General features: G+C 42.7%; 1 protein-coding gene across 1 annotated transcript in view; it reads left to right on the top strand.

The window, feature by feature from the left end:
* LOC127584310 (uncharacterized) overlaps nt 1-26,094 on the top strand; it is a 140,291-nt gene that overhangs the window by 90,467 nt on the left and 23,730 nt on the right. The window contains exon 6 of the mRNA XM_052041004.1: nt 22,251-22,384. Coding sequence (XP_051896964.1) covers nt 22,251-22,384 — 134 coding nt within the window. The remainder of the gene's footprint in view (nt 1-22,250; nt 22,385-26,094) is intronic.

Consider the following 26,094-nt stretch of genomic DNA (forward strand, 5'->3'; position numbering starts at 1 on the left):
TTCATCCCTGTCCTAAATCTATTTCCCCGAATCTTGAGGCTATGTACCCTAGTTCTAGTCTCACCTACTAGTAGAAACAACCTTCCTGAATCTATCTTATCTATCCCTTCCATAATTTTGTATGTTTCTATAAGATCCCATCTCATTCTTCTGAAGTCCAGCAAATATAGTCTCAGGTAACTCAATCTCTCCTCAGTGGCTAACCCCTCATCTCCGGAATCAACCTGGTGAACCTCCTCTACACCACCTCCAAAGCCAGTATATCTTTCCTCAAGTAAGGAGACCAGAAGCACAGGCAGTACTCCAGGTGTGGCCTCACCAGTACCCTGTACAGTTGCAACATAACCTCCCTGCTCTGAAGTTCAATCCCTCCAGCAATGAAGGCCAACATTCCATTTGCCTTCTTGATAACCTGTTGCACCTGCAAACCAACCTTTTGCAATTCATGCACAGGCACTCCCAAGTCCCTCTGCACAACAGCATGCTCCAATCTCTCACCATTTAAATAATAATCTGATTTTCTATTTTCCTTCCAAAGTGGATGACCTCGCATTTACCAACATTGTACTCCATCTGCCAGACCCTTGCCCACTCACTTAACCTATCTATATCTCTCTGCAGACTCTGCATCCTCTGCACAATTTGTTTTTCCACTCAATTTAGTGTCATCAGCAAACTTAGATACACTACACTCGGTCCCCTCTTCTAAATCGTTAATGTATATTGTGAACAATCGCAGACCCAGCACCAACCCCTGCGGCACCCCACTCACCACTGATGGTGAACCAGAGAAACACCCATTTATCCCAACTCTCTGCCTTCTATTGGTTAACCAGTCCTCTATCCATGCTAATACATTACCCCAACTCCATGCATCCTTATCTTATGTATGTCCTTTATGTGGTACCTTATTGAACTTCTGGAAATCCAAGTATACAATATTCACCTGTTCCCCTCTGTCCACTGTGCTCATTATATCCTCAAAGAACTCCAGTAAGTTTGTCAAACAGGACCTGCCCTTCCTGAATCCATGCTGTTACTGCCCAATGGAACCACTTCTATCCAGAAGTCTCACTATTCCTTCCTTAGTGATAGCTTCAAGCATTTTCCCAGCTACAGACATTAAGCTAACTGGCCTATAGTCACCTGCCTTTTGCCTACATCCTTTTTTAAACAATGGTATGACATTCGCTGTCTTCCAATCTGCTGGGACCTGCCCAGAGTCCAGAGAATTTTGGTAAATTATCACAAAAGCCTCTACTATAACTTCCACCTTTTCTTTCAATACCCTGGGATGTGTCGGTCCCTTCACCCCCTGATCTCATGAACTTTGACAGGGAATGGGGATGAAGTTCATCAGCACACTCGTACAGGAACACCCATATTCCATTGGCTCTTACAGCCTTTATTCTTACTAAAGACTTAAGTCTTGGCTTGATAAACCAAACTGCCTGAGAGTTTGCCAACTATCAACTGTGATAGATTTAACAGTGACCAGGAAAGGCTGGGGGAGCAAAGGGGCACTTATTGATTCCACATAGTTTATTAAGAAAACAACACCCTCTGTCATTGACTGACAGTTCCACTGCCAAAAACAAGGGGATAAATCAAAACAGTGTCACCAAACTGAAGACAACATGTCCCTCGCAGACAACTTTACATACATCATTATGCAGAAAATACAGAGGAGACTGAACCCAGCTTCTCATGATTAATGATATCCAGATAATACAAAGGCTGTGCTGCTAACAAATCTTGTACCATTACTGGGAAAACAGCTGTTATTTCTCCAGTCTCACCGCTATAATATCAACGGTGGCCGTTTAACCCTCAGCTTACCACATAGCTTTGCTATGGGTGTTAGCGGTAAAGATAGAAAACGCTGAAAGAAGAAAGAGTTAATGCCTCAGGTTGAAGACTCTTCATCAGAACTGGGAAAGAAAGTGAAGAAGCTGCAGAGAGAAGATGGAGGAGAGATGGACAGAACAAAGGGACACGGCCAGTGTTACCATGGGGACAGGTTGTAGAGGTCATCCACTTGAAGGGGAAGCTGGAGGGAAAACAAATGAACAAAAGCTATGCAATGAAGGTTAGAACATAGAACACAGATGCTAGAACATCAAACAGTACAGCACAGAAACGGGCCCTTTGGCCCACGATGTTGTGCTGAACTAATTAAACTAGTAATTAAATGCCTAACTAAACTAATCCCTTCTGCCTACACAATGTCCATATCCGTCCATTCTCTGCACATTCATGTGCCTATCCAAGAGCCTCTAAAACCCCTCTATCATATCTGCCTCCACCACCACCTCAGGCAGTGCATTCCAGGCACCCACCACTCTCAGTGCAAAAAAACTTGCCCCACACATCTGCTTTGAATTTACTCTCTCTCACCTTAAATGCATGCCCTCTAGTATTAGACATTATGACCCTGGGAAAAAGATATCAGCTGTCTACTCTATCTCTGCCTCTCATAATCTTATAAACCACTATCAGGTCTCCCCTCAGCTTCTGCTGCTCCAGAGAAAGCAACCCAAGGTAGACAGAGAGTGAGAATACAAACAATGGAAGGTAAAAGGATGAGAAATGCAGGGCTGTAGAACATGCTGTGCTAACGGAGAGAATAAAAGTCAGTATCACAGATAGATGACTTACAGCAATTAGTAATTGGTTTATTATTGTCCATGTACCAAGATGAAGTGAAAAGCTTTTGTTTGCGAGCCATCAAGACAGATATTCCACACATAAGTACATCGAGGTAGCACAAAAAGAAAAAAAAAACAGGATGCAGAAGATAGTGTTAAAGTTACTGAGAAAGTGCAGCACAGGTAGTCAAATAAAAAGCAAAAGCCATGATGAGGTAAATTGAGAGATCAAGAGTTTATCTTTAGCATATAAGTTTATCTTGATCTGTACAAGACTCTTGTAACAGCGGTAGAGCTGGAAGTTTTGATACAAGAAGCAAAAGCGAGTTATGTGAAGTTGTAGTATTTGCTACCAAGTCTGGAAGGCTGCAAATTGCAAAGTGCGCTCACTCAAGTTTACCCTGGGCCTCATTATAACAGGTGACTTATAGTCCCAAAGAGTGGGATGGGATGGAGAGTTAAGATGGGAGGCACCAAGGGGCTCTGAGCTGCCCTGCAGACTGAACGTAGGTGCTCCACAAAGTGGTTACTCAATCTGCATTTGGTTGCTCCAACACAGAGGAAACTACATTGGGAATACTGAATGCAGTACAGTGGATTAGAAGAAATGCAGGTGCATAGGCGCTTCACCTGGAAGGACCTTTCCTGTCCATGGGTGGGATGGGAAGAGGTGAAAGGACAGGTGTTGCATCTCCTGTGGTTGCATGGATAAAGTATTGTAAAAAGGTGGTGGTTGGTGGGAACAGAAGAGCAGACCAGGGAGTCACAAAGGGAATGGTCCCTTCGAAATGCTGAAAGGGGAGGGGAGCAGAAGGTGTGACAGCTGGTGGACTTTTGGTGAAGCTGGCAGAAATTGCGAAGGATGATCTTAGTGACATGGAATTTAGATTTAAAAGTGTAGAACGAATATAGTAAAAGTAATGAGTAGATCTGCAGAGAGCAGCTTGCAACGAGTCGCCACAGCCCAGAGCCATCTTGCTTAGATATATTTAGGCAGGCTGAATGCCTGCTGAAGGCTGATCTGCTGAAGGCTAAGATTGGTGGGATGGGGGGTGAGGACCAGGGGAATTGTGTCCCTGCTCTGTCCAGGAGGTGAATGGTTGAGGCCAGAGCTGATAGAAACAGATGAGATGTGATCAAGGGGTGTGTGACTTGTAAATGGGAAACCATGGTTCAGGAAGAATTTCAGAGAAAAGCTAGGGGAAAAAATTGATTTTCTGTAACATTTTTAGACTACCATTATTTTATATTGCACGAACAATATTTCTGTTTTCTTATTTTATCCCTCTTTCTCAGTTAAAAGTATTCTTGTGCCTACTGTGTAAGTCAGTGAAAGAAATTACAGCCTCAGTTTTATTTTTCCTTTCCAATGAATTATTGGGATCCTACTTCATGTCAGATGAACTGGTATTGGACTAAATGACTATGTAAGATGCCCAATCATAATGAGAACCTAAGCAACATACTTAGTTGAGAAGTGATTGAGAAAATAGTGTGGTCTGACGTTGCCTACTTTGGACTTCTGTCTCACAGTGTATGGATGACTTTTAATGCTCTACCTTATCAAATAGGCATGAAGTCAGTCAACACCTTGCCCATGAGGTATGACTTATGTCAATACAACACTGGTTCAGCACTTCACTGTATTACCAAACTGGATCATGTTTTCAAATAGGACCTGAACCCAACACCATTCTCACTTGATGACACTGAGCCAAGATAATACTTAAGAGCATCTAAACAAGAACTACCATTGTGACAAGAACATTTTGTATCCTGAAGAGGTGGAAATAAGCTGGTCCAAGCTGGTACAGTGTACCAAAGGAAAGTAGCTGACACCAAGTTTGTGATAAAGCTGCACCAGTAAGGAACTTAAGTTACTTTCATTGCTGGTACAGTATCAGTTTCCCCTCTAATACTTGAGTAACTGATCAGTCAGGAGTTGCCTGGACATTAATGTAGCATTTTCAGCTCTGAAACAGACTATTCAATGCATGTTGCAGCAACAATGCTTCTATACAAAGTGACAGCAATGCATGCATGGCCCAGTGGGTAGTTTTCTTGCTCCTTGAATCAGATGTGGGTTTAGACTCCACCTGAGAAACACAAGCACATAATCTAGTTTCCAGAAGCAAAACACTGCCGATGCTGGAAATGCAAAATTAAATCAAACTTTGCTGGAAAGAGTGAGCAGTTCAAGAAGCACCTGTGGAGAGAGAAATGGGTTTAATGTTTTGGGTAGAAAATGCTTCATGCACCACTGAAGGAGTGCTGCACTGCTGGAGGTGCCATCTTTCAGATAAGGCTGCAACCAGCCTCCTAAGTGAATGTTAACCATCCCATGGGATTATATGAAGAAGATCGGGGGAGATCTGTCATTGCCTTGCCCAATACAGGCAGCTCCCAGGTTATGTAAGGGTTCCGATCCTGAGAAATGTCCTTAAACTGATTTCTCCAAAACATTCATTTTTCATTTGCTACATCTACCCATATTGTATCTCTCTGCATTCACTTGCAATAATTCTTTCATTTCACTGAGTGTTCACCCTAACACTAGCTATAATTAAACTAGTGGAATATATCCTGTGTCAGTCATCTATGAATATCACAAAACATTATTAATATTATTATTATTGCTATCTTGAAAGATGCTTTGAAAATGTGTGGAATAATTTGCATAACATTGGATTTTCATGAGTCAGGTAATGCATAATCCGGGGAGCTGAGGTATTTATTATTCACCTAATACTTAGAGCAGATGTATCAGGTCATTTGTTTCATGACTGATTTTGGGACCTTTCTGTGGTTCCTGCATTGCAACAGAGATTACACATTCAACTCATTCTTTATTAGATGAATGCAAATTCATCTTGCCTTTGCAAAGCAGAAGAACTGCACATGTGGAGAGAGTAACAGATGTAACTTTTCTATTCCCAGTTCTGATGGAAGGTCATCAAACTGAAACGTTAATTGTGTTCCTCTCTCAGCCGATGCTGCCCAACTTGCCGAGTGTTTCCAGAATTTTCTGTCTTTGTTCCTTCTTTCTTTATTTTTAAACCAGTTAACTTAAATTCTAAAAGTCTAAAAAAGTCTAAAATTCTATTTCCATCTTGTGAACCAAATGCATCAGAATGGTGGGAAACCCTGCAAAATCCCCAAGTCATTATGATCTTGATAACTACATAACAAGCCTGAGCACACAACTTCTGCTCCAATCTCTCGGGAGTTCTGAAGGCTCTCCCGAAAACCACCACTGTACGATGTTAGCATCAGTACCAATTTACTCACTCACCCATTGTGCAGCTGAAGCTAAATGAAAATTGCAAAAATGCTGCCCCCTTATGTAAACATAAAACATATGTGAAGAATTATCACCATAATCCAGTAAAGAGTGTTTCATGGAATAATGAACCTCTGGCTGTTAGAGGCTGTAGATAAAATAAATTCTCGAAGTGCTAAATGGGCAGCAGCTCAGTGGCACAGTCATTAGAGCTGTTGCCTCAGAGCACCAGTGACCCAGGTTCCATCCTGACCTCCGGTACTATCTGTGCAGAGTTTGTACATTCTCCCTCTGAAGGCACAAGACTCCTCCTAATGCTCCAGTTTCCTCCCATATCCCAAAACTGCTGGTTTAGTAGGTTCTATGAACCTATAGATTTTTAGCGTGTCAACCAATTGTATTTGATTCTAAAAGTTTACAAGTAAGAGTAAGTATAGAACATAGAACAGTACAGCACGATGTTGTGCCAAACTAATTAAACTAGTAATTAAATGCCTAACTATACTAATTCCTTCTGCCTACACAATATCCATATCCCTCCATTCTCTGCGCATTCATGTTCCTATCTAAGAGCCTCTTAAACGCCTCCATTGTATTTGCCTCCACTTCCACCCCTGGTGGTAATTCCAGGCACCCACCATTCTCTGTGTAAAAAACTTGCTCCACACATCTCCTTTGAACTTATCTCCTTTGAACGTACCCCCTCTCACCTTAAATGCATGCCCTCTAGTATTAGACATCTCGACCCTGAGAAAATGATACCAGCTGTTTACTCTCTCTATGCCTCTCATAATCTCAAAAACTTCTATCAGGTCTCCCGTCAGCCTCCACCACTCCAGAGAAAACAACCCGAGTTTGTCCTTATAGCTCATACCCTCTAATCCAGGCAGCATCCTGGTGAACTTCTTCTGCACCATCTCCAAAGCATCCTTCCTGTAACGGGGCGACCAGAATGGGACGAAAAGGAGAATTGGATGAAAAGGACGAATTGAAAAGGAGACCAGAGGAAGATCAGTATGTGGAAATGGCAGCAATAAATTCACATTAAGTTGGACGATCCCTGATATTGCAGGCAATGAAGAGGAAACAAGAGAGTAGGATTAGACTAAATGCAACATTAAGTGATGTGGGAATGAGAGAGTGGAATTAGATGAGATGGAATATTACAAGTTACAGGGGCCAATCAAGAGATTAGATTGAGATAATACATAATATAGAGAATGAGCAGGAGAGCAAGATAAAATAGATAGTGCATTACAGATTATAGGGAGAAGCAAACGAATTGGTTTAGATTAGGTGGGGTATTATAGAGCATTATATTGGAGTAAGCTATTTAATTCATGCCACCCCAACACTTGAGCCAGTTCCACATAATCAATTAAATTAAATTTGATCTATGACCAAACTCCATAAGCTTATGTGAGTCAGAAATGGAAACTGCAAACTGGAAAGTCGTGGGCATTCAACTATTACATGCTCCAGGACGCCCATGGAGAAAGAGAGAAAACTAGTAGGAAAGATTCTCTTAAGTCCCAAGGGAACAGATATAATGACACAGCTGCATCTCGATGCTAAGTTACTGTTCCTAACTATTATTGCTGCAGAGTTTATTTTATATTTGAAGCCAAGTAAACAGGCAAGGGAAATTACAAAATAATTTTTGGAAGGGTCTAACCTTCACCAACGACAAGAACGATATAAGTCTGAGGACACAATCCAAGCTGCTCCAAGTGAACATTCAACATTTATAGCTGCTAAGGTATTAATGTAGATGTTTTTTTGGATTTTCCTTTCCTTGGAACCTGTTTGATTAACCTCAAACCACATCTTTACATCTCAGTGTAGATTATAAGCATCGTTCTATTGAAACCTGCTTACATTGCTGAACTAATAAAGCAGTCTAGGTTATCTAAAATGATCTTGGGTTACCGATAACATTCTGGTTTCTGCAGACTTGCTTTATACATTTATCACAGATTAAATGTCCAGCATCTGGTTTCATTGTTAATAAGTTTTGCTCTTGAAATATTTGATTGTAGCCTGGCTTGCTGCCAAGTGCATTTTCAGGATATTGCATGTAGTGACTCATATAGGAGACGGAATATTAGGTTGTCTTTTGCAAGTTTTTCATTACTGAACATGAAGACAAGCTGTCAGACCCCCTTGGAGATGTAGTCACTGTTAGATCATTGTCTATCAGTCTGAATGTTGAGTTCAGTCGAGACAAAATGTGTTTACCAGTGGTGTCCAAAGCAGAGGAATATTTATTCATCCGCTGAGTGAGGTTGAGGTAGTATTGAGTCAGAGTTGTCCATGTTTGACCTAATGCCATAAGGATGGGGTATTGGTATTGGTTTATTATTGTCACTTGTACTGAGGTACAGTGAAAAACTTGTCTTGCATACCGATCGTACAGGTCAATTCATTACACAGTGTAGTTACATTGAGTTAGTACAGAATGCATTGAGGTAGCACAGGTAAAAACAATAACAGTACAGAGTAAAGTATCACAGCTGCAGAGAAAGTGCAGTGCAATAAGGTGCAAGGTCACAACAAGGTAGATCGTGAGGTCAGAGTCCATCTCATCGTATAAGGGAACCATTCAGTTGTCTTATCACAGTAGAATAGAAGCCGTCTTTGAGCCTGGTGGTACATGTCCTCAGGCTCCGGTACAGAGTAACTGTGTCATTCTGTTCCAACTGCACATTGTTGTCTGCACTGGAACTGTCCAGTCATTGGCACAGTGTGCTTTGGAAGGGAATAGACTGGCACTGACCCTTGAGTTGCTTTCTCTGGTGACTCACATCCTTCCAAATATCTTTGATCACCAAAGACTAAGATGAGGACTGAATCTCTTCATCAGGAATCCTGAGGAAAACAGTCCCCCATCACTCCTTCATAATGACACCCAGTTCAACTGAGGTGTGAAGTAGTTTTCCACACTTTGTTAAGCACTACTGTGTAACTATTCCAATGAGACATCAGCAGGTGTCTTCAAACAGCAGATGGGAAACTATGCTTTACAAGATTAACATCATTTGTACACCCTGTTAGGTCCACCTTCTGTGCTGTGTGTAGGTTCCCCTGCACATGTGAAGCCAGCAAGTCCTGGAATTCAGACAAGTAACATCTACCTGCTCTCTGTTTCTTTGCTTCTGTGTTATATGTGAAGAAGAAAGGATCAGGGAGACATTCATGAGCAATGGGGGATCTTCCTGACCTTTCATCTGAGTCCTTTTATTGGTTTAGAACCCTGTTCAAATCCTGTCCAGACCAATGATTATTGAGGACGATCAACCTCGTGGAAGAGAGTAGCAACTTCCACTAGATCTCTGATCCTGAATTATTTCTCTGGAAAAGAGCAACTTCAAATATGACATAAAGATGCCCTATTCTACAATCCTCAGAAAACTTTGTTGAGCAGCGAGGGAAATGAACCAAAATATCCTGCCACATCTAAAAGTAAAGAAATTGCAAGCAACTTAGACAGAATTCTCTGTTTAGCAGCATACCAATAAATGAAGTCAAAGTCAAACATTGTCACATGCACAAGTACATGAATGCACAGGTGCAATGAAAAACTTACTTGCAGCAGCATCACAGGCACATAGCATCAGAGACAGATATTCACAAGAAAAACATAAATTATGCATAATTTGTACAACAAATAGCACAATCAGAACAAAAAACAAGTCTATTGTAGTGCAAGGTGATCATAGTGTTGCTGGAGGTAGTGATTAGGGTTGTGCAGGTTGGTTCAAGAACCAAATGGTTGAAGGGAAGTAACTGTTCTTGAACCTGGTGGTGTGGGACTTCAGGCTCCTGTACCTCTTGCCTGATGGTGGCTGTGAAAAGATGGCATGGCCTGGGATGGTGGGGATCTTTGATGACAGATGTTGCCTTTTTGAGGCAGCACCTCCTGTAGATACTACCGATGGTGGGGAGGGCTGTGCCCGTGATGTATTGGGCTGAGTCCACTACTCTGCAGTTTCTTACATTTCTGTGCATTGGAATTGCTGTACCAGACCATGATGCAACCAGTCAGGATTCTTCCAACAATATATCTGTAGAAATCTGTTAGAGTGTTTAGTGCCATGCCAAAAGTCCTTAACCATCTAAGAAAGTAAGGAATCTGGCACAAGTTCCTGGTTACATGGGGTCAGCAGATAGATACAATGACAGAACATAGAGATGCAAACTAAATGAATATAATCGTTGTTCATTAATTTGGTAAATAATCCAGTATTCTGTATGAAATAAATGCCCAATCCTGAGAGCAGTTCAGATTTCAACATTGATTAACCTACCTCTCTGCTGAATCCTTCTGTTCATTTCACAAGTTGTGACCCTGACTTCCTGTAGTTCATCAACTTCAACACAACATTCAAATCTAAATTCACGATACAATGCAGTGCTTTAAATATCTTTCACTTTAATAAGTTCCATTCCTCTTCCGTGAGGTCCAACATGATCTAATTATGGCTAAATTACATCCAACTATTTTGTTGAGATGCCTGTGTACATGATCCTATGGCATGAGTGAAGTTGACTCAATCTTCTATTGTTCTTCTAAAGTGAACCAATTTCTCTTGCCTTCTGTTTCCCACTGTGGTCAGAGCTTTCTGCCATCATCCAAGTAAGATTAGAACCAGATAGTACCACATATGAGAAGGAACATGAAATCTACATGTTGATTAGACAGAGAATTGAGTCTTCCATTTCCATGCATGCTGCTTCTTTGGAATACTGGAGAATTTTAACCCTATTACACCCAACAGAATAATCATAGAAGTGAGATTCAAGAGACTGCAGATGCTGGAATCTGGAGCAACAAGTGATCTGCTGGAGGAATTCAGCGGGGAACTCAGCAGTGTTGATGCAGGTTTTTGACCCAAAACGTCGACAATTCCTTTCCCCCCACAGATGCTGCTCGACCCGCTGAGTTCCTCCAGTAGGTTGTTTGTAACAATAGAAGGAAGTTGCTGGTCATGGCAGTAAAGGGTTATCTTACGTGACAGAAGATGAGAAGTACTATGTGGTGTAAGAAGCCATGACATTCAAGTTTAAACACGACTTTAGAAAGAGAACTGCCCTAACAAGCAGCTCCAAGATGGAAGAAAGTAATGTGGGATAGAAACAAGATGGAAACACATTTCTGTAGATGTACAGTGGAGAGCATTCTGACTGGTTGCATCACAGACTGGTATGGAGGCTCCAATGCACAGGATTGCAAGAAGCCGCAGAGGGTTGTAGACTCAGCTCCATCACAGGCACAACCGTCCCCGTTATCGATGACATCTTCAAGAGGCGGTGCCTCAAGAAGGTGGCATCCATCACTAAGGACCCTCATCATCTGGGACACGCCCTCTTCTCATTACTACCATCAGGGAGGAGGTACAGGAGCCTGAAGACCCACACTCAACAATTCAGCAACAGCTTCTTCCCCTCTGCCATCAGATTTCTGAATGGTCCATGAATACCACCTCGTTATTCCTTTTCTTTTGCACAATTTATTTAGTTTTGTAATTTATAGTAATTTTATAATTTTGCACTGTACTGCTGCCACAAAACTTTGCCGCAAAACTGCTGCCGCAAAAATTGATAGAATGCAGAGCTGGGCTGAGAAGTGGCAGATGGAGTTCGACCCGGATAAGTGTGAAGTGATACACTTCAGGAGATCGAATTCGAAGGCAGGATACAAGGTTAATCGTAGGACTGTTAGCAGTGTGGAGGAACAGAGGGATCTTGGACTCCACATCCATAGATCCCTCAAGGTTGCCACACAGATCAATAGGGTTGTTAAGAAGGCATATGGAGTGTTAGCCTTCATTAGTCAGGGTATTGAGTTCAAGAGCCGCGAGGTGATGTTGCAGATCTATAGAACTCTAGTCAGACCACACTTGGAGTATTGTGTTCAGTTCTGGTCGCCTCATTATAGAAAGGATGTGGAAGCTTTAGAGAGGTTGCAGGGGAAATTTACCAGGATGTTGCCTGGATGAAAGAGCATGTCTTTTGAGGATTTGTTGAGCGAGCTAGGGCTTTTCTCTTTGGAGAGAGAGAGAATGAAAGGTGACTTGATAGAGGTGTACAAGATGATAAGAGGCATAGATCGAGTGGACAGTCAGAGACATTTTCCAAGGGTGATAATGGCTAACACGAGGGGACATAATTTTAAGGTGATTGGAGGAAGTATAAGGGGGATTTCAGGGGTAAGTTTTTTTACACAGAGAGTGGTGGGTGCGGGGAATGCACTGCCAGCAGAGGTTGTGGGGGCAGATATATTAGGGACGTTTAAGAGGCTCTTAGATAGACACATGAATGATAGAAAAATAGGGGGCTATGTGGGAGAGAAGGGTTAGATAGATCTTCGAGCAGGATAAAATGTCGGCACAACATTGTGGGCTGAAGGGCCTGTACTGTGCTGTAGTGTTCTATGTTCTGTGTTCTAAAACAAGTTTCACGTTGTATAAGTCCGTGATAATAAACCTGATTCTGATTCTGATTCTGAGAAAGTTAGCCCAGTATTTCAGCTGGGATGAGGAAGTGGAAGTTTGTGTTGAACATTAATGGCACAAGGTTGGAGTGGCCAGAATATGAGGGCTTAGTTGTTGAAGTCAGGATCATACTTAACAAACAAAATGGAGCTATGTTGCAATTGGATCATTAATTTCATATTTGATATTCTCATTATCGATGCTGTACCACAAGCAACAATTCAAGTGTACCAGATTGGATACAATGCACTGTCTCACCTGGAAAGCATGCACAAGAATCCCAGTAATGGTATGAGCAGAAACAATCAGGCAGGTGTTAGCTATTGTGGCATGGAGAAGTGCCTGGGGAAAACTGACTTTTTGTGTTCATTTTGTCTTTCAACAAAATGAATACAGATGGTGTCGCAATCTCCATAGAATTCAGATTTCTCTTCTAATCTACAGTTTTTCTACCTGAAGGAAGATCTGGGACACGAGGAACTCAACCATGCCCAGCTGATTTCACCCCACTTTTCAAACTAATGCCATCAGTCTGATAGTTCTTTGTGGGTGTCTCACTCCTGCACACTTAGTGGTAAGAAAATCCTTGAAACCAAAATGTTCTTTTGTTTTTTTAGACTCACTGTGTATGTGACTGGGGAAGGGGATTCTTATAAACTCCATCTAAATCAAGACAGTGTCTTCATTGCCTTGACAGGTTCAAGTCGACCTACATTGTAAAGGATAAATGGTGAATTTGGCATTTAATAAGTAAAGATTCACCAGCCTAACTAGCCTTGCCTTGTACAGTGAAATTCCAATAATATGGCACACTCAGGATTTTGGACTGGCAGATTTTCCAGGCAATTGGATGTAATTTCTCTTTGTAAACTGACCCACTTTTGATTCACCTTTTTAAGATGAGATATCTTTAGTCACATGTACATCAAAACACACAGTGAAATGCATCTTTTTGCCTAGTGTTCTGGGGGCAGCCCGCAAGTGTTGCCACGCTTCAGGCGCCAACATAGCATGCCCACAACTTCCTAACCTGTATGTCTTTGTAATGTGGGAGGAAACCGGAGCACCCAGAGGAAACACACGCAGACACAGGGAGAATGTACAAACTCCTTACAGATGGTGGCCGGAATTGAACCTGGGTCACTGGCACTGTAAAGCATTATGCTAACGGCTACACTACAGTGACACAGTATTATAGTAAACTTTGGTGAACCAGTTAAGTTTAAAGGGAGCATGTGAATCAGAGCAGTGGTAAGTTGAAAGGGAGTGTGGGAAGTGGGAACAGTAAGTTTCAAGGGAGCACAGCAAACATTAGACCCAAGAGATTCTGGAGCAAAACACACACAAAATGCTGGAGGAACTCAGCAGGTCAGGCAGCATCTATGGAGGCAAATAGACAGTCGACATTTTGGGTTGAGACCCTTCATCAGGACTGGAAAGGAAGAGGGGCAGGAGCCAGAATAAAAAGGTGGGGGCAGGAGGAGGACCACACACACGCAGGTGACAGGTGAGTCCAGGTGAGAAGAGGGAAGGTAGGTGGGTGGGGGAGGGGAGATGAAAGGGAGTGATGTGAGAAGCAGGGAGGTGAGAGGTGGAAGAGGCAAACGGCTGACGAAGAAGGAATCCGATAAGAGTGGACAGTAGACCATGGAATAAGGGGAAGGAGGAGGAGAACCAGAGGGAGGTGATGGGCAGGTCCTGAGGGCCGGGGGAGGGGAAGGGGTGAGGGGGCCACAGGGATGAGGGAAAACAGAGGGGAGGGAGGGAAGGGAAACCGGAGTGGAGTGGTTACCAGAAGTTGGAGAAATCGATGTTGAGCAAATACTACCTGGTGAACCACATGCCAAAACGCTGGGATTCCTGTAGCAGATTGTTGGATTCCACATTTACCTTTCCTTCTCCCCAGCTAGTTCCATCTGTCTCCACCTGTCATCCACCTGTTTCTGTCTCCCAACTCCACCGGGGGCCAGAGGTGATTGGTGGAACGAGGAGGGGTGAAAGGTAACAGGCAGATCGACCCAGGTGGGTTCTCCCTCCCCACTCCCCTACCCACTCAATCTGCCAGTCATCCTTCACCTCACCCCCTCTATCCACCAATTACCTCTGGCCCTGATTCCCCACTCCCCCTCTTCTTTATACTGGCTATCTCCCCTCTCGGTCCTGATGCAGGGTTCCGACCCGAAACATCGACAATTCCTTGCCCCCCACAGATGCTGAGTTCCTCCGGCAGACTGTTTGTTGCTCCAGATTCCAGCATCTGCAGTCCCTTGTGTCTCCAGCAGATTACTAGAGTTTCACTGAATATGGTCATCTTTGAGTTCATCAAAGCAAGTTCACATCAGTCTGTTAATTCTGGGGAAGAGTTGCCATGGGAGATTTCCCACTCATTTCTCATAAATTTGCCAGAAGATCTGCTTAAATCCTGGAGAAATGGCAGCAAATGTAGGGGTGAGGTACTGGATTGCAATGTGACTTCCCTATCAGGGCCATTTCATTCTCAATGTTTGGTTTGACTTCCTTGTTTCCTTTGAAGATTCTTGACAGGGTGGGGATGTTTCCAAACCATCCTGTCGAAACGACAATTCTCTCAACATACTTCAGCTTGGATCCTTTACCACTGTAATCTCTATTTCACCATCTACCTCTTCCCACCCAAATACCCCTTGCTTTTGAATTCCAACACAGTATCACTTAATCTTCTCTCAGTGACCTGCTCCAGCCCTAAACCACTCACAATAAATGAGAATGCCACAGACTGATGATGAACATTGTACCTCTTGCTCCTTTGGACCATTGTACTGCCATGTCCTGTCATAATGTAAGCTTTATCCTAATGCATTTTAATTCTTATTTAGATGACATTTCACTTTCCATGTTCTAATGGTTTAGTTCTTTAATCTGATTCTCTTCTTTGATTCAGTGCACTGTTACACCGCACTTTATTCAGCTTTTAAAGTTTAATTAAAATTTGACTCACCTTGCTGGTAACTTCTTATTTTTATCCCCAATCTAGTAAAATTTTAAATCTCAGTCCAACATACTCTCAATCTCCTATTGCTGCATTCATGCCCACACTCTCCCCCCTCCCCCCTCCTCCCTTCCACCCCTTCAAATTCGAATCAAGTTCGCTGGACTGAGATCATTTAGCTATGGCACACGCAGATATTACAATGGACATTTGTGGAAGCACACATTGAAAACTAAATCATTTGTTCTGAAAGGCGGCCAGAATTCTCTCTCTCTTGTGTGTGCTTCAAGCTCAATCACTGGAACTTTGTGATTATTCCAGTTTAGTATTTCCACGATCAGAAACATCTGTTAACTGAAACATTCTCAACAGCTGCCCTTTGCAAATTTTCGCTGTGACTGGAGAGAGAAGACTTTTAAAAAATATTTTATTCGTAAGCTGCAATCTTTAGAAATAACTCCGCAATTGTTGCCGTAAACATTGCGATATCAATACCAGGATACAACTAACAGATCGTCAAGCCAGAGTGATACACTGTTTTATAACAGGTTTGTATTTGCTGCATAGCAGTCCTTACATGGATACTGGTTACTAATGTTCTATGACTAGTTTCCTCCTGATTTTTTTTCATACAGCAGTTTCCAGTGTCAGTCAGCAAACAAGTAGATTCACCACTAAGATAATGGAAAGATCATTGGCCAGTCTTTCCTGGTTCTGGAATTCTTGTCAAATGATGACAGTGCGGGCACAAGGATAAGGACAGGTGGACTAGAAGCAAAAAGTAATGGAAATAAACTGTTTAATCGGTCAGCATCTGTCAGTATCAAATGGTTGTTGTTTTTAAAGTCCAATTCGTGGCTTCTGCTGAGCTTTGTGGACTTATAGCAATGGGAGGATAGAAGAGAGTCGTTCACAGTGCATTGTATTAATGTTGTCTCTGCACTCATACTCAAGGTTGTCCACAATTTTGTCCATAAGATGTCTAGATCTCTTGTGGGCCACCTGAATGCAGTTGATGCACCCAGTACCTCCATTGGAGAGAGTAGTCAGGGAGTTCAGTCCTCGTGGAGACACAAGTGACCGCAAATGCTGGAATCGGGAGCAACAAACAATCTGCTGGAGGAACTCAGCGGGTCGAGCAGCATCTGTGGGGGGGGAAGGAATTGTCGACATTTCGGGTCGAAACCCTGCATCAAGACTGAAAGTGGAGAGGCAAGATGGCGGGCACAGAGGAGAGAAGGAGTGGTGCGACAGGAGTCCGAGGTGATTGGTGGACTGAGGAGGGGTGAAAGATGACAGACAGATGGTGCCAGGTAGGGGAGGGGAGAGGGGTGGAGTTGGGAGACAGAAGCAGGTGGATGATAGATGGAGGCAGACAGAGAGAGAGACAGAGAGACAGAGAGACAGAGAGAGAGAAGAGAGAAATATGGAGAGGCAGATGGAACGAGGTCGGGGGGGGGAGGGGAGTGTGAAGGTTGGAGACAGCGGAAGGGAGATAAGCAGAAACACAACAGGCTACTGTTACGTACCAGCAATAATAGAAACACACCGAGTCATGTACAAGTGTTAGAAACTATTTTATTAATAGCTACTCGTAATAATAAGAAAAGTAAAAACATCAGATATCAAACATAATCCCTAAAACTAAAATCAAAGTGTGTGTGTGGCAAATTCCCAAACTCCAAGTCTAGGAATAATTCTCAAAGTTCAGTTCAACAAGTCATCAGGTGAAACGTGAGCAAAGGCTTTTGCAAAACCACCGTTGACTGAAGAGGAAATGTAGAGAGAATGTAGAGAGAAATTACAAAATCCACATGTTCCATGATGGAACCCATACGACACCTCAATCTCCGATGATGTCCATTACTTTGTTCCGAAGTATCTGCCACCCCGAAGGCATTCGATACATGGCCGTCCACTAAAACACCTGTTTCCCACTACAGGTTAACAACAAAGTGGACTCCACTTGATTTCTCCAGAAATCCGTACATGGATTGTAGTGACAGACATAGCTATTGTTCTTCATCCATTGTTACGGAGACCATCTCTCTCCCTTTCTCTCTCTCTCTCTCTCTCTCTCCCTCTCTCTCTCTCTCTCTCTCTCCCCTCGACTTACTGCGCAAAACCGTCAGCACGTTGTAGTCTTGCTGTTGTGATGACACCACACACACACACACTACTACTCCACTATCCATGTCATAAAGGGACATTCACTAAATAGCAACCTGACCCGTAACACTACCAGGTACTGAAATCTGATAAGGAGCCCCCACCCGCACCCCCCTGCTCCCCCCGTCTCTCTCCTTCCGATCCTCCTCAGGTCCTCCCATTTTTGTCTCCTTTCCCTCAACCACACCCCCAGCCCACCATCACCCACCTTCGTCCCCCTCTCCCTCCTGGCTCCATCCACCCACTGCACACACACAGGATCATCCCCCCCCCCCACCCCACCCCCCAATCTAGTTCTGGTTCCATCTGCCATTCACCTCTCCCCTAATAGTTCCCATCCTCAACTCCTTTACTTATCAGCTGCCTTGATGCCATAATTACAACTCTCAGTATACAACTACACAATGCATAAATATTCATGCCAGTGCCTTAATGTCTGAGCATCAAATGATCAGCATAAAGCATTTGTGAAAAGAATTGCCTAGAGCCTGGGATGTACCACCAGGCTGAAGGACAACTTCTATCCCGCTGTTATAAAACTATTGAAAGGTCCCCTTGTACGATAAAATGCACTCTTGGCCTCACAATCTACCTCATTATGGCCTTGCACCTTATTGTCTGCCTGCACTGCACTTTCTCTGTAACTGTAACACTTTATTCTGCATTCTGTTATTGTTTTCCCTTGTACTCCCTCAATGCACTGGTGTGACAAAATGATCTGTATGGATGGCACGGAAAGCAAAGCTTTTCACTGTACCTATGTGTGACAATAATAAACCACTTTAAAAACATCATGTTATTCATTAAATTAAGCCGCAATAAATGACGCTGTTCTCACAGTGCTCTGCCATGGTGCACGTCACTGCCATTCTCCATCAGAGTGACACAGTGAGCTTACTTTGTTACAATCTCCTATTGAAGCAAGTTCTTCTTTTCTACAACCATTAAGTTTCTCTCCTCTTCCGTGCTCTATTTTGTGTTTGAGATGAGCTGACTCTACATAAAACTGAACTAAAACCAGAAACTTTTGGAAATGCACACATGGTCAATCAGCATTTGTAAAACGAAACACAGGTCATGACATTTGAAATGTGTGCAACCATTAGAATTATTATGGCACAAAAGAATACCACCCCACCCATCCACCCTATACTAGCTCCAAACAGGCAATCCCATCATGAGAACAGAAGGAAAAGAAGCAACATAATTTACTTTGCTGATGAATAAAACCTCGCTGGTAAGTGCCTGACAGTGGTTGAGAGACCTCACAAGTAAATATCTGACAGTAATGTCAGATACTTTATAGATCAGATAACATGCTGGAGAGATCAGTAGTTAAGTATTATGTGAATTTCTCTTCCTCAGCTCCAAACTGAATTCAATTAAATGACTGTAGGTCCACAATTCTTAATTTGTAACAATTTAAAAAAAACACATTTTGGCATCGGCAATGGTCAAAACTGTAATAATGATAAAACTCTCAGTGTTGACCACCACTGTTGAGTAAAACTTGCAGCAACTTCAGATGGCTGTATGTGCACGGTTAAAGTAGAAATGCAGATGTTCCTGTCAGTGAAATTCTACACCTCCACAGGGTATGTAATCGCAGTTACTACATCTGCAATCATCACAGAATCAATGATTTTACATGAACTTTAACTTAAATCACCATTCTCAATGTAAACACCATTGGAAATATTGTTATGTAGAAAGAGGTGTATTGAGCTCAAACAGCATAGAATATAGGGCAGCGAAACACAGAACAGCACAGGAACAGACCCTTCAACCCACCATGTCTGCGCCAACCATGCTGCCAATCTAACTACTTCCATTGTCTGTCTATTCCCTGCCTGTTCATTTGTCTGTCTAAATGCCTCTTAAACATTGCAATCGTATTAGCTTCCGCCACCTCCCCTGGCAGTACGTTCCAGGCACCTACTACTCTCTGTGTAAAAAGCTTGCCTTGCAAATCTCCTTTAAACTTTTCCCCTCTCACCATAAACTTATGTCCCCTAGTGTTTGACATTTCCATCTTGGGAAAAAGACTCTGGCTGAGATACAGGAGCCTGAAGACCCACACTCAATGTTTCAGGAACAGTTTCTTCCCCTCCGTCTTCAGATTTCTGAACGGTCCATGAACCCATGAACACCACCTCGTTATTCCCACTTTGCACTATTTATTTATTTCTGTGACATATTAATTTTTATGTCTTGCACTGTACTGCTGCCGCAAAACAACAAATTTCCTGACATATGTCAGTGATAATAAACCAAATTCTGATTCTGAAGTTTGTCCAACCTCTCCTTAAGGCTGATACTCTCCAATCCAGGCAACATCCTGGTGAACCTCTTCTGCACCCTCTCCAAAGCCTCGACATCATTCATATCATGTGGTGACCAGAACTGAAATCAATGCTCCGAAGGTGACCTAACTAAAGTTTTACACAGTTGCAACATGACTTCCCGACTTTTATACTCAATGCCCTGACCAATGAAGGCAAGAATGCCATATGCCTTCTTTACCACCTTATCCATTAGTGTTGCCACTTTCAGGGAGCTATGGACTTGCACCCCAAGATCCCTCTATCCATCAATGTTCCTAAGGGTCCTGCCATTTACTGTATATTTCCCTCTTGCATTTCACTTCCCGATATAAAACACCTCACACTTTTCCAGATTAAATTCCATCTGCTATTTCTCCACCCAAATTTCTATTTATATTAATTAAGGCATGATTACTTCTGAATAACATCTTTCACCTTGAGAAACTATTTTTAGTGTGTAAGGAGTCTTATTCTCTCCAGTTCCTGATTAAAAATAAACTCTGTAGAATTTTATATAATCCATTTTTTCATAAATTGTTTGACAATTCATTTATCTTAATCCTATCTCTATGTCCCAATTCTTATTTTACCTTTGATAAAATGAATTAAGACATCATTATAATCCATGCTTTTGATTTCCTGGTTTGTTTTCCTTCGGATTTCAAAAAATCCTTCGGTTTGATAAACCATGTAGCCTAAGTGATGATTTCATTTTTCCTCAACACCAGAAATTCTCTGACCACCAAAGGTCAGATTGAAAGTCATTTCAGAAGAGGGCAAATTGACACCACAGAACCTGCTAAATCTTTGCAGGCAAATTTCTTCTGTGTCAATCATAAATAATGCCCCTTCACCAATGACTCCAAATTTCAAACTAACTTTCTTCTAATTTTTCCTTTCATTTAATTTCTTTAAATTGGGTTCAATCCCTTTTACCAAGAGGAGAAACATTGTTGATCCAAATGCCCTAGGTGGTGCATTGGTGTGGTAAAGCTAATTAAATTTGAAAATAATCTCACCTTCAAAAGGCCTTGGCAAAATGTTTGCTCTCAGCATCACTTCCAAGTCTTTCCATTGAAAAAATTCTGGAAACACTCAGCAGGTCAGTCAGCATCTTTCGAAAAAGAAACAGCGTTAATGTTTCAGGACAAAGTCCCTCCATCAGAACTGGGAATGAGAAAAAACAAGTTAGGTTTAAGTTACAGGGAGCATTGGGTAGAATGGTCAGTGCAAATGGATATCGCTGGAATGTTTCTGAAAAAGTCACACCAGGGTTGTTTCTAATACTTACAGAGATTTTAACGTTGTAGAACCATTATAAAACATTATAAAATGGTGGAACAATGGCACAGGTAGCAGAGCTACTATCTCACAGATCCGGCAACACAGGTTCAATCCTGGCCTCTGATGTTATCTGTGTGGAGTTTACACACTTTCCCTGTGACTATGTGGGTTTTCTCCCATGTCCCAAAGATATGCAGGTTAGTTGGTTAATTGGCCGATGTAAATTGACCCCAGTGTGTGAACAAGCAGTAGAATTTGGGAGGAGTCAATGGGAATGTGGGAGATTAGAATGCAATTAATGTAGGATCATTGTAAATGGGTGCTTGATGGTTGGCACAGAACCAGTGAGCTGAAAGGCCTCTTTCCATGCTGTCTGATTCTATGAGAATGGCTCTCCAAACATTATTATCACAGTGTTTGAGAGGTCTCACTGTGCCTTGAACCGCCAATGCAGATGCTGCACTTTTGTTTTGTTCCTTCCATTGAGATATCTTTGTTAGTCACATATACATTGAAACACACAGTGAAATGCATCTGTTGCGTAGAGTGTTCTGGGGGCAGCCCGCAAGTGTCGCCACGCTTCCGGCACCAACATAGCGTGCCCACAACTTCCTAATCCGTACATCTTTGGAAAGGGAGAGGAAACCGGAGCACCCGGAGGAAACCCACACAGACACACGGGGAGAATGTACAAACTCCTTACAGACAGTGGTGGGAATTGAACCCGGGTCGCTGGCGCTGTAAAGCATTATGCTAACCGCTACACTACCGTGCCATTAGAGCAGCATAGTTTCAAAGCCTTGGGCTGTTTAAACGCTGTGATATTAGTCAGCACCAGACGTCAGAATTTCTTCCCCTCTACTGGTGTAACAGTGTTGAACTCTGATAGAAACTCATTTTACGAGCATAAATTCCACCTCTCTCCCAATGTGTCTTTTATTTGTACTGACTAACTCTTCATATAGACGTAAACATAAGCTGTGAGTTTGCTACAGCACCCATTGGGTTTCATTGAAAAGGAAGATTTATAAGGCAAAAGAGTTGTAATGTACCTTGAGTGACTCTTTTTTTCCCACTGCTCAGGCTATATTGACGAGGAACAGTTTGTTGCATGGATATGGAGACTACCACAGGATGCTGTGGAGTCGGTTCTACACTTCCCCATCATACCACAGGAAGTCATCGCAGCAAGTAAAAGCCAGTCACTTAGTTTAGCTGTAAGTCATAATATCTCTTGTAATGTATTCCACTTTTGCTAACGCTTATTGGCCAATTTATATAGGGCATCATCTTATTTGCCAAGATATTAACATACTGCAAAGCAATCCTATTTATATATTGGGCATCTTATTTGTATTTCATGGTCTTGCCTGTGAAATTGAGAACCATAATGTCCTTTCCAGTTTTTGTATCTTTGGCCACAGCTGTGCAATTCAGGGTGCCTGTGGCTTTAAATTACTCTGGGAGGTTTCACAGGAAATTGGCAGAGATTATTTTGAGGCTTCACTGAAGTACCAAGGGATTTCAGAGCTGCTGGTAGTGTTGTGCTTTGGAGGAGATTTTACTCCGAGGCCCCACCTTTCCTTGCAGGTGGCTTCCTCCAAGAGCAGCAGAGATGTCACTGGTATCCTGGCCAATCTTTCTCTTACAACCAACACTGCTGTAATGCAGACTATCCACTCATAACCTTACTGCCATTCATGGGGTCTTGCTACAGTGCTTCATGAAGGGGACACTAAATGTTGGGTTTACCAGCAGCACTCACACCTCAAAGTATAAGACACAGGGGATCCCTGGGTTACATAAGAGTCTGTTCCTAAGAACTGTCCGTAAACTGAATTTTCTGTAGGTCGGAAACAAACAATTTTCCGCAAAACTGTAAAGTGAAATCTTTAGCCTCAATAGCGCCTCGGGACTGATTTGCAAAGGGTAGTCTGGGGAAGGTCAGCATAAGTGGTGGGAGTTGTTACGACAAAGTGACCTGTGACAAATGTTTGTCTGAATGCAGCCCAGGTGGAATGAAGGGGGGAGTTCATCTGTTAATCAGCGAGAAAACTATTGGCTGTTTAATAAAAGTGCCCACTAACGAGAGGTGTCTCGGTAGTCGGAGTGTTTGTTTTTACCTGAGGGAGATTTTGGAGAAGGCATTGGCTTTCTCTCTGGGTGATATCTGCATTGTTTCCTGGTGAAGAGATTCCTGTACCTGAGAGCAGAGTCTAGGAGAATTTGCGTAAAGTCGGATTTTCATCAGTCAGGTCTTCCATGATCCCGGGAACCCCCGTAAGTAGAAATAACTACATTCATGCTAGATGTGATTTAATTGAGCTGGATGACAAGTTTGGAACTTCACTGTAGAATCCAACCAGAACCCCACAACCACGATACACGTCATATTGAGGGTGAAGTAAAAATACTAAAGCAGTGAACAACAAACAATCTGCTGGAAGAACCCAGCGGGTCGAGCAGCATCTGTGGGAGGAGAGGAACTGTCGATGCGTCAGGTTCAAAGCCTACATCAGGCCCTGTTGCTCCAGATCCCAGCGTCTGAAATCTCCACTAAAGCAGCGAGATTGAGAATCCACTTGAGTGAGAATTGAATGTCATCTTAGTAGCAAAGTATTTTTAGACTTATTTCACAAGTTTATACAATTTATGTGCCTTGGCTGACATGATTTGCATTCTTTGGATAGTAAAACAGCAAACTGATCTATGGACACTTCCTTAAAACATGTTCTTTAACACACTGGGGAATACGGCCTAACAACTAATAACTAGATAAGTTACCAACCAGTGTGCCGCAGTCTAATCATGTGCCATCACAAATGAATAGGGATTGTGCCGAACTTTGACAACTGCATGTGATACTTTCATCCTGACGCAGGGTTTCAACCCCAAATGTCAACAGTTCCTTTCGCCCCACAGATGCTGCTCGATCCCCTGAGTTCCTCCAGCAGATTATTTGTTGCTCCAGATTCCAGCATCTGTAGTCTCCAATGTGATACTTTCTACAGTCTTGGACATCAGACAATACACCCCTTCCCCCAACATACACCAACTCCTTCTGCCTCAACAGTCCACATTTACAGTGAGGCAGGGCTGTAAAGGCTCACCTGCTCTGTAACAACCAGCAAGGAAAAGTGCTGCCATCTGACCTGCTGTAGAACAGGAGAGAGAGTAGAGAGAACAACAGACAAGAGGATACAGAGTCAGAAAGAGAGAGAGAGAGAGAGAGGAGGGAGAGTAGTGGGGCACAAGGTTGAAAAGAGAAGCAATAGAAATTACAGAAATGTAACAAAGGCCTAACCTCTCTTGGGCATGGAGTCCAGATCAGGCATCTGGACTCAGTTCCTTTGACTGGGGAGAATGGGGTGGTTATGTTAATCTGAGTGTGCCTTGGGCTGGACAGGTTTGGACTACACTGAACTAGATACTTGTTATATGTCACTTATTTTTTTAAAGAAACTTGCCAAGCATATTGAACATTATATTAAGAATGATGTAATAAATTCTATGCTAATGGATGATCCATCAGTAATGGATATCTTTGTCTTTCATCAGCAGTCACTACGCTCGGTTATACTATTAACTGCTTTTTTCTCAAGAAGTATTTCCTTTGGCAATACATTATCTACTTCACTTTGGCACAGGTTCCCTGCTTAGTTAAACCCGACATGACAACTGTGGAAGATCTAAAGGAGGGCTGGGTAGGGTCAGATGTCCAAGCTGCTGTATCAAACCCATGTGTGCAGACAAAGGCTAGCAGATAAGGTGTGACTGGAGACCCCACTCCTCAAGGGAAAGTCTATCATAAAGTGACAATAAATGTATGAATGCCTGACAGGCTAAAGCTATATCTCTCTTCAAAAGTATTCTTTTCATCGTGTGTTCCAATTTTAGTGGAACATCAAAAGTCAACGACAAAGTCGAGTTTATTATCATATGCACGAGTACATGTGTGCACAGGTGCATTGAGAAACTTACCTGCAGCAGTGTCACAGGCACACAGCATCATATACGATAAGATTTCTTTATTAGTAACATGTACACCGAAACACACAGTGAAATGCATCTTTTGCGTAGAGTGTTCTGGGGGCAGCCCACAAGTGTCGCCACATTTCTGGCACCAACATAGCATGCCCACAACTTCCTAACCTATACGTCTTTTGGAATGTGGGAGGAAACCGGAGCACCTGGAGGCCAGCCATGCAGACACGGGGAGAACACACAAAGTCCTTACACACAGCGGCCAGAATTGAACCCAGGTCGCTGGCACTGTAATAGCGTTATGCTAACCATTACACCACCATGCCTGCCCTCTACACTACCGTGCCTACCCAGCATTCACAAGAAAATCATAAAATAAACATAAATTATACCCCATTTTTACAAGAAAGAACACAATTAGAACAAAAGTCCATTTAGTGCAAAGTGATCACAGTGATCATAGCATTGCTAAACTGCAGTCATTAGAGTTGTTCCAGTTGGTTCAAGAACCGAATGGTTGAAGCTGTTCTTGAACCTGGTGGTGTGGGACTTCTGGCTTCTGTACCTCCTGCCCGATGGTAGCTGTGAGAAGATGGCGTGGCCCGGATGGTGGCGATCTTTGATGATGGATATTGCCTTCTTGAGGCAGCACCTCCTGTGATGGTGGGGAGGAATGTGCCTGTGATGTATTGGATCACATTTTCTTCATTCATATTTCAGACGAGACCAGCATTCATTACCCATCTCTAATTACCCTCAGGGTAGGGGTGGTAAACCACCTCCTTGAACCATTGCAGTAGTTCTAGTGAAGGTGCTGCAACAGTGGTATTGGGCAGGGAGTTCCAGGATTTAGACCTGGCAACAATGAAGGAACATGAATGCATCTGTATTGTGATGATGTGACTTGGAAAGGAATGTGTAGGCATGGTTCTATTTATATCCT

Source organism: Pristis pectinata, chromosome 2 (assembly GCF_009764475.1).
Source record: "Pristis pectinata isolate sPriPec2 chromosome 2, sPriPec2.1.pri, whole genome shotgun sequence".
NCBI classification, from domain to species: Eukaryota; Metazoa; Chordata; class Chondrichthyes; order Rhinopristiformes; family Pristidae; genus Pristis; species Pristis pectinata.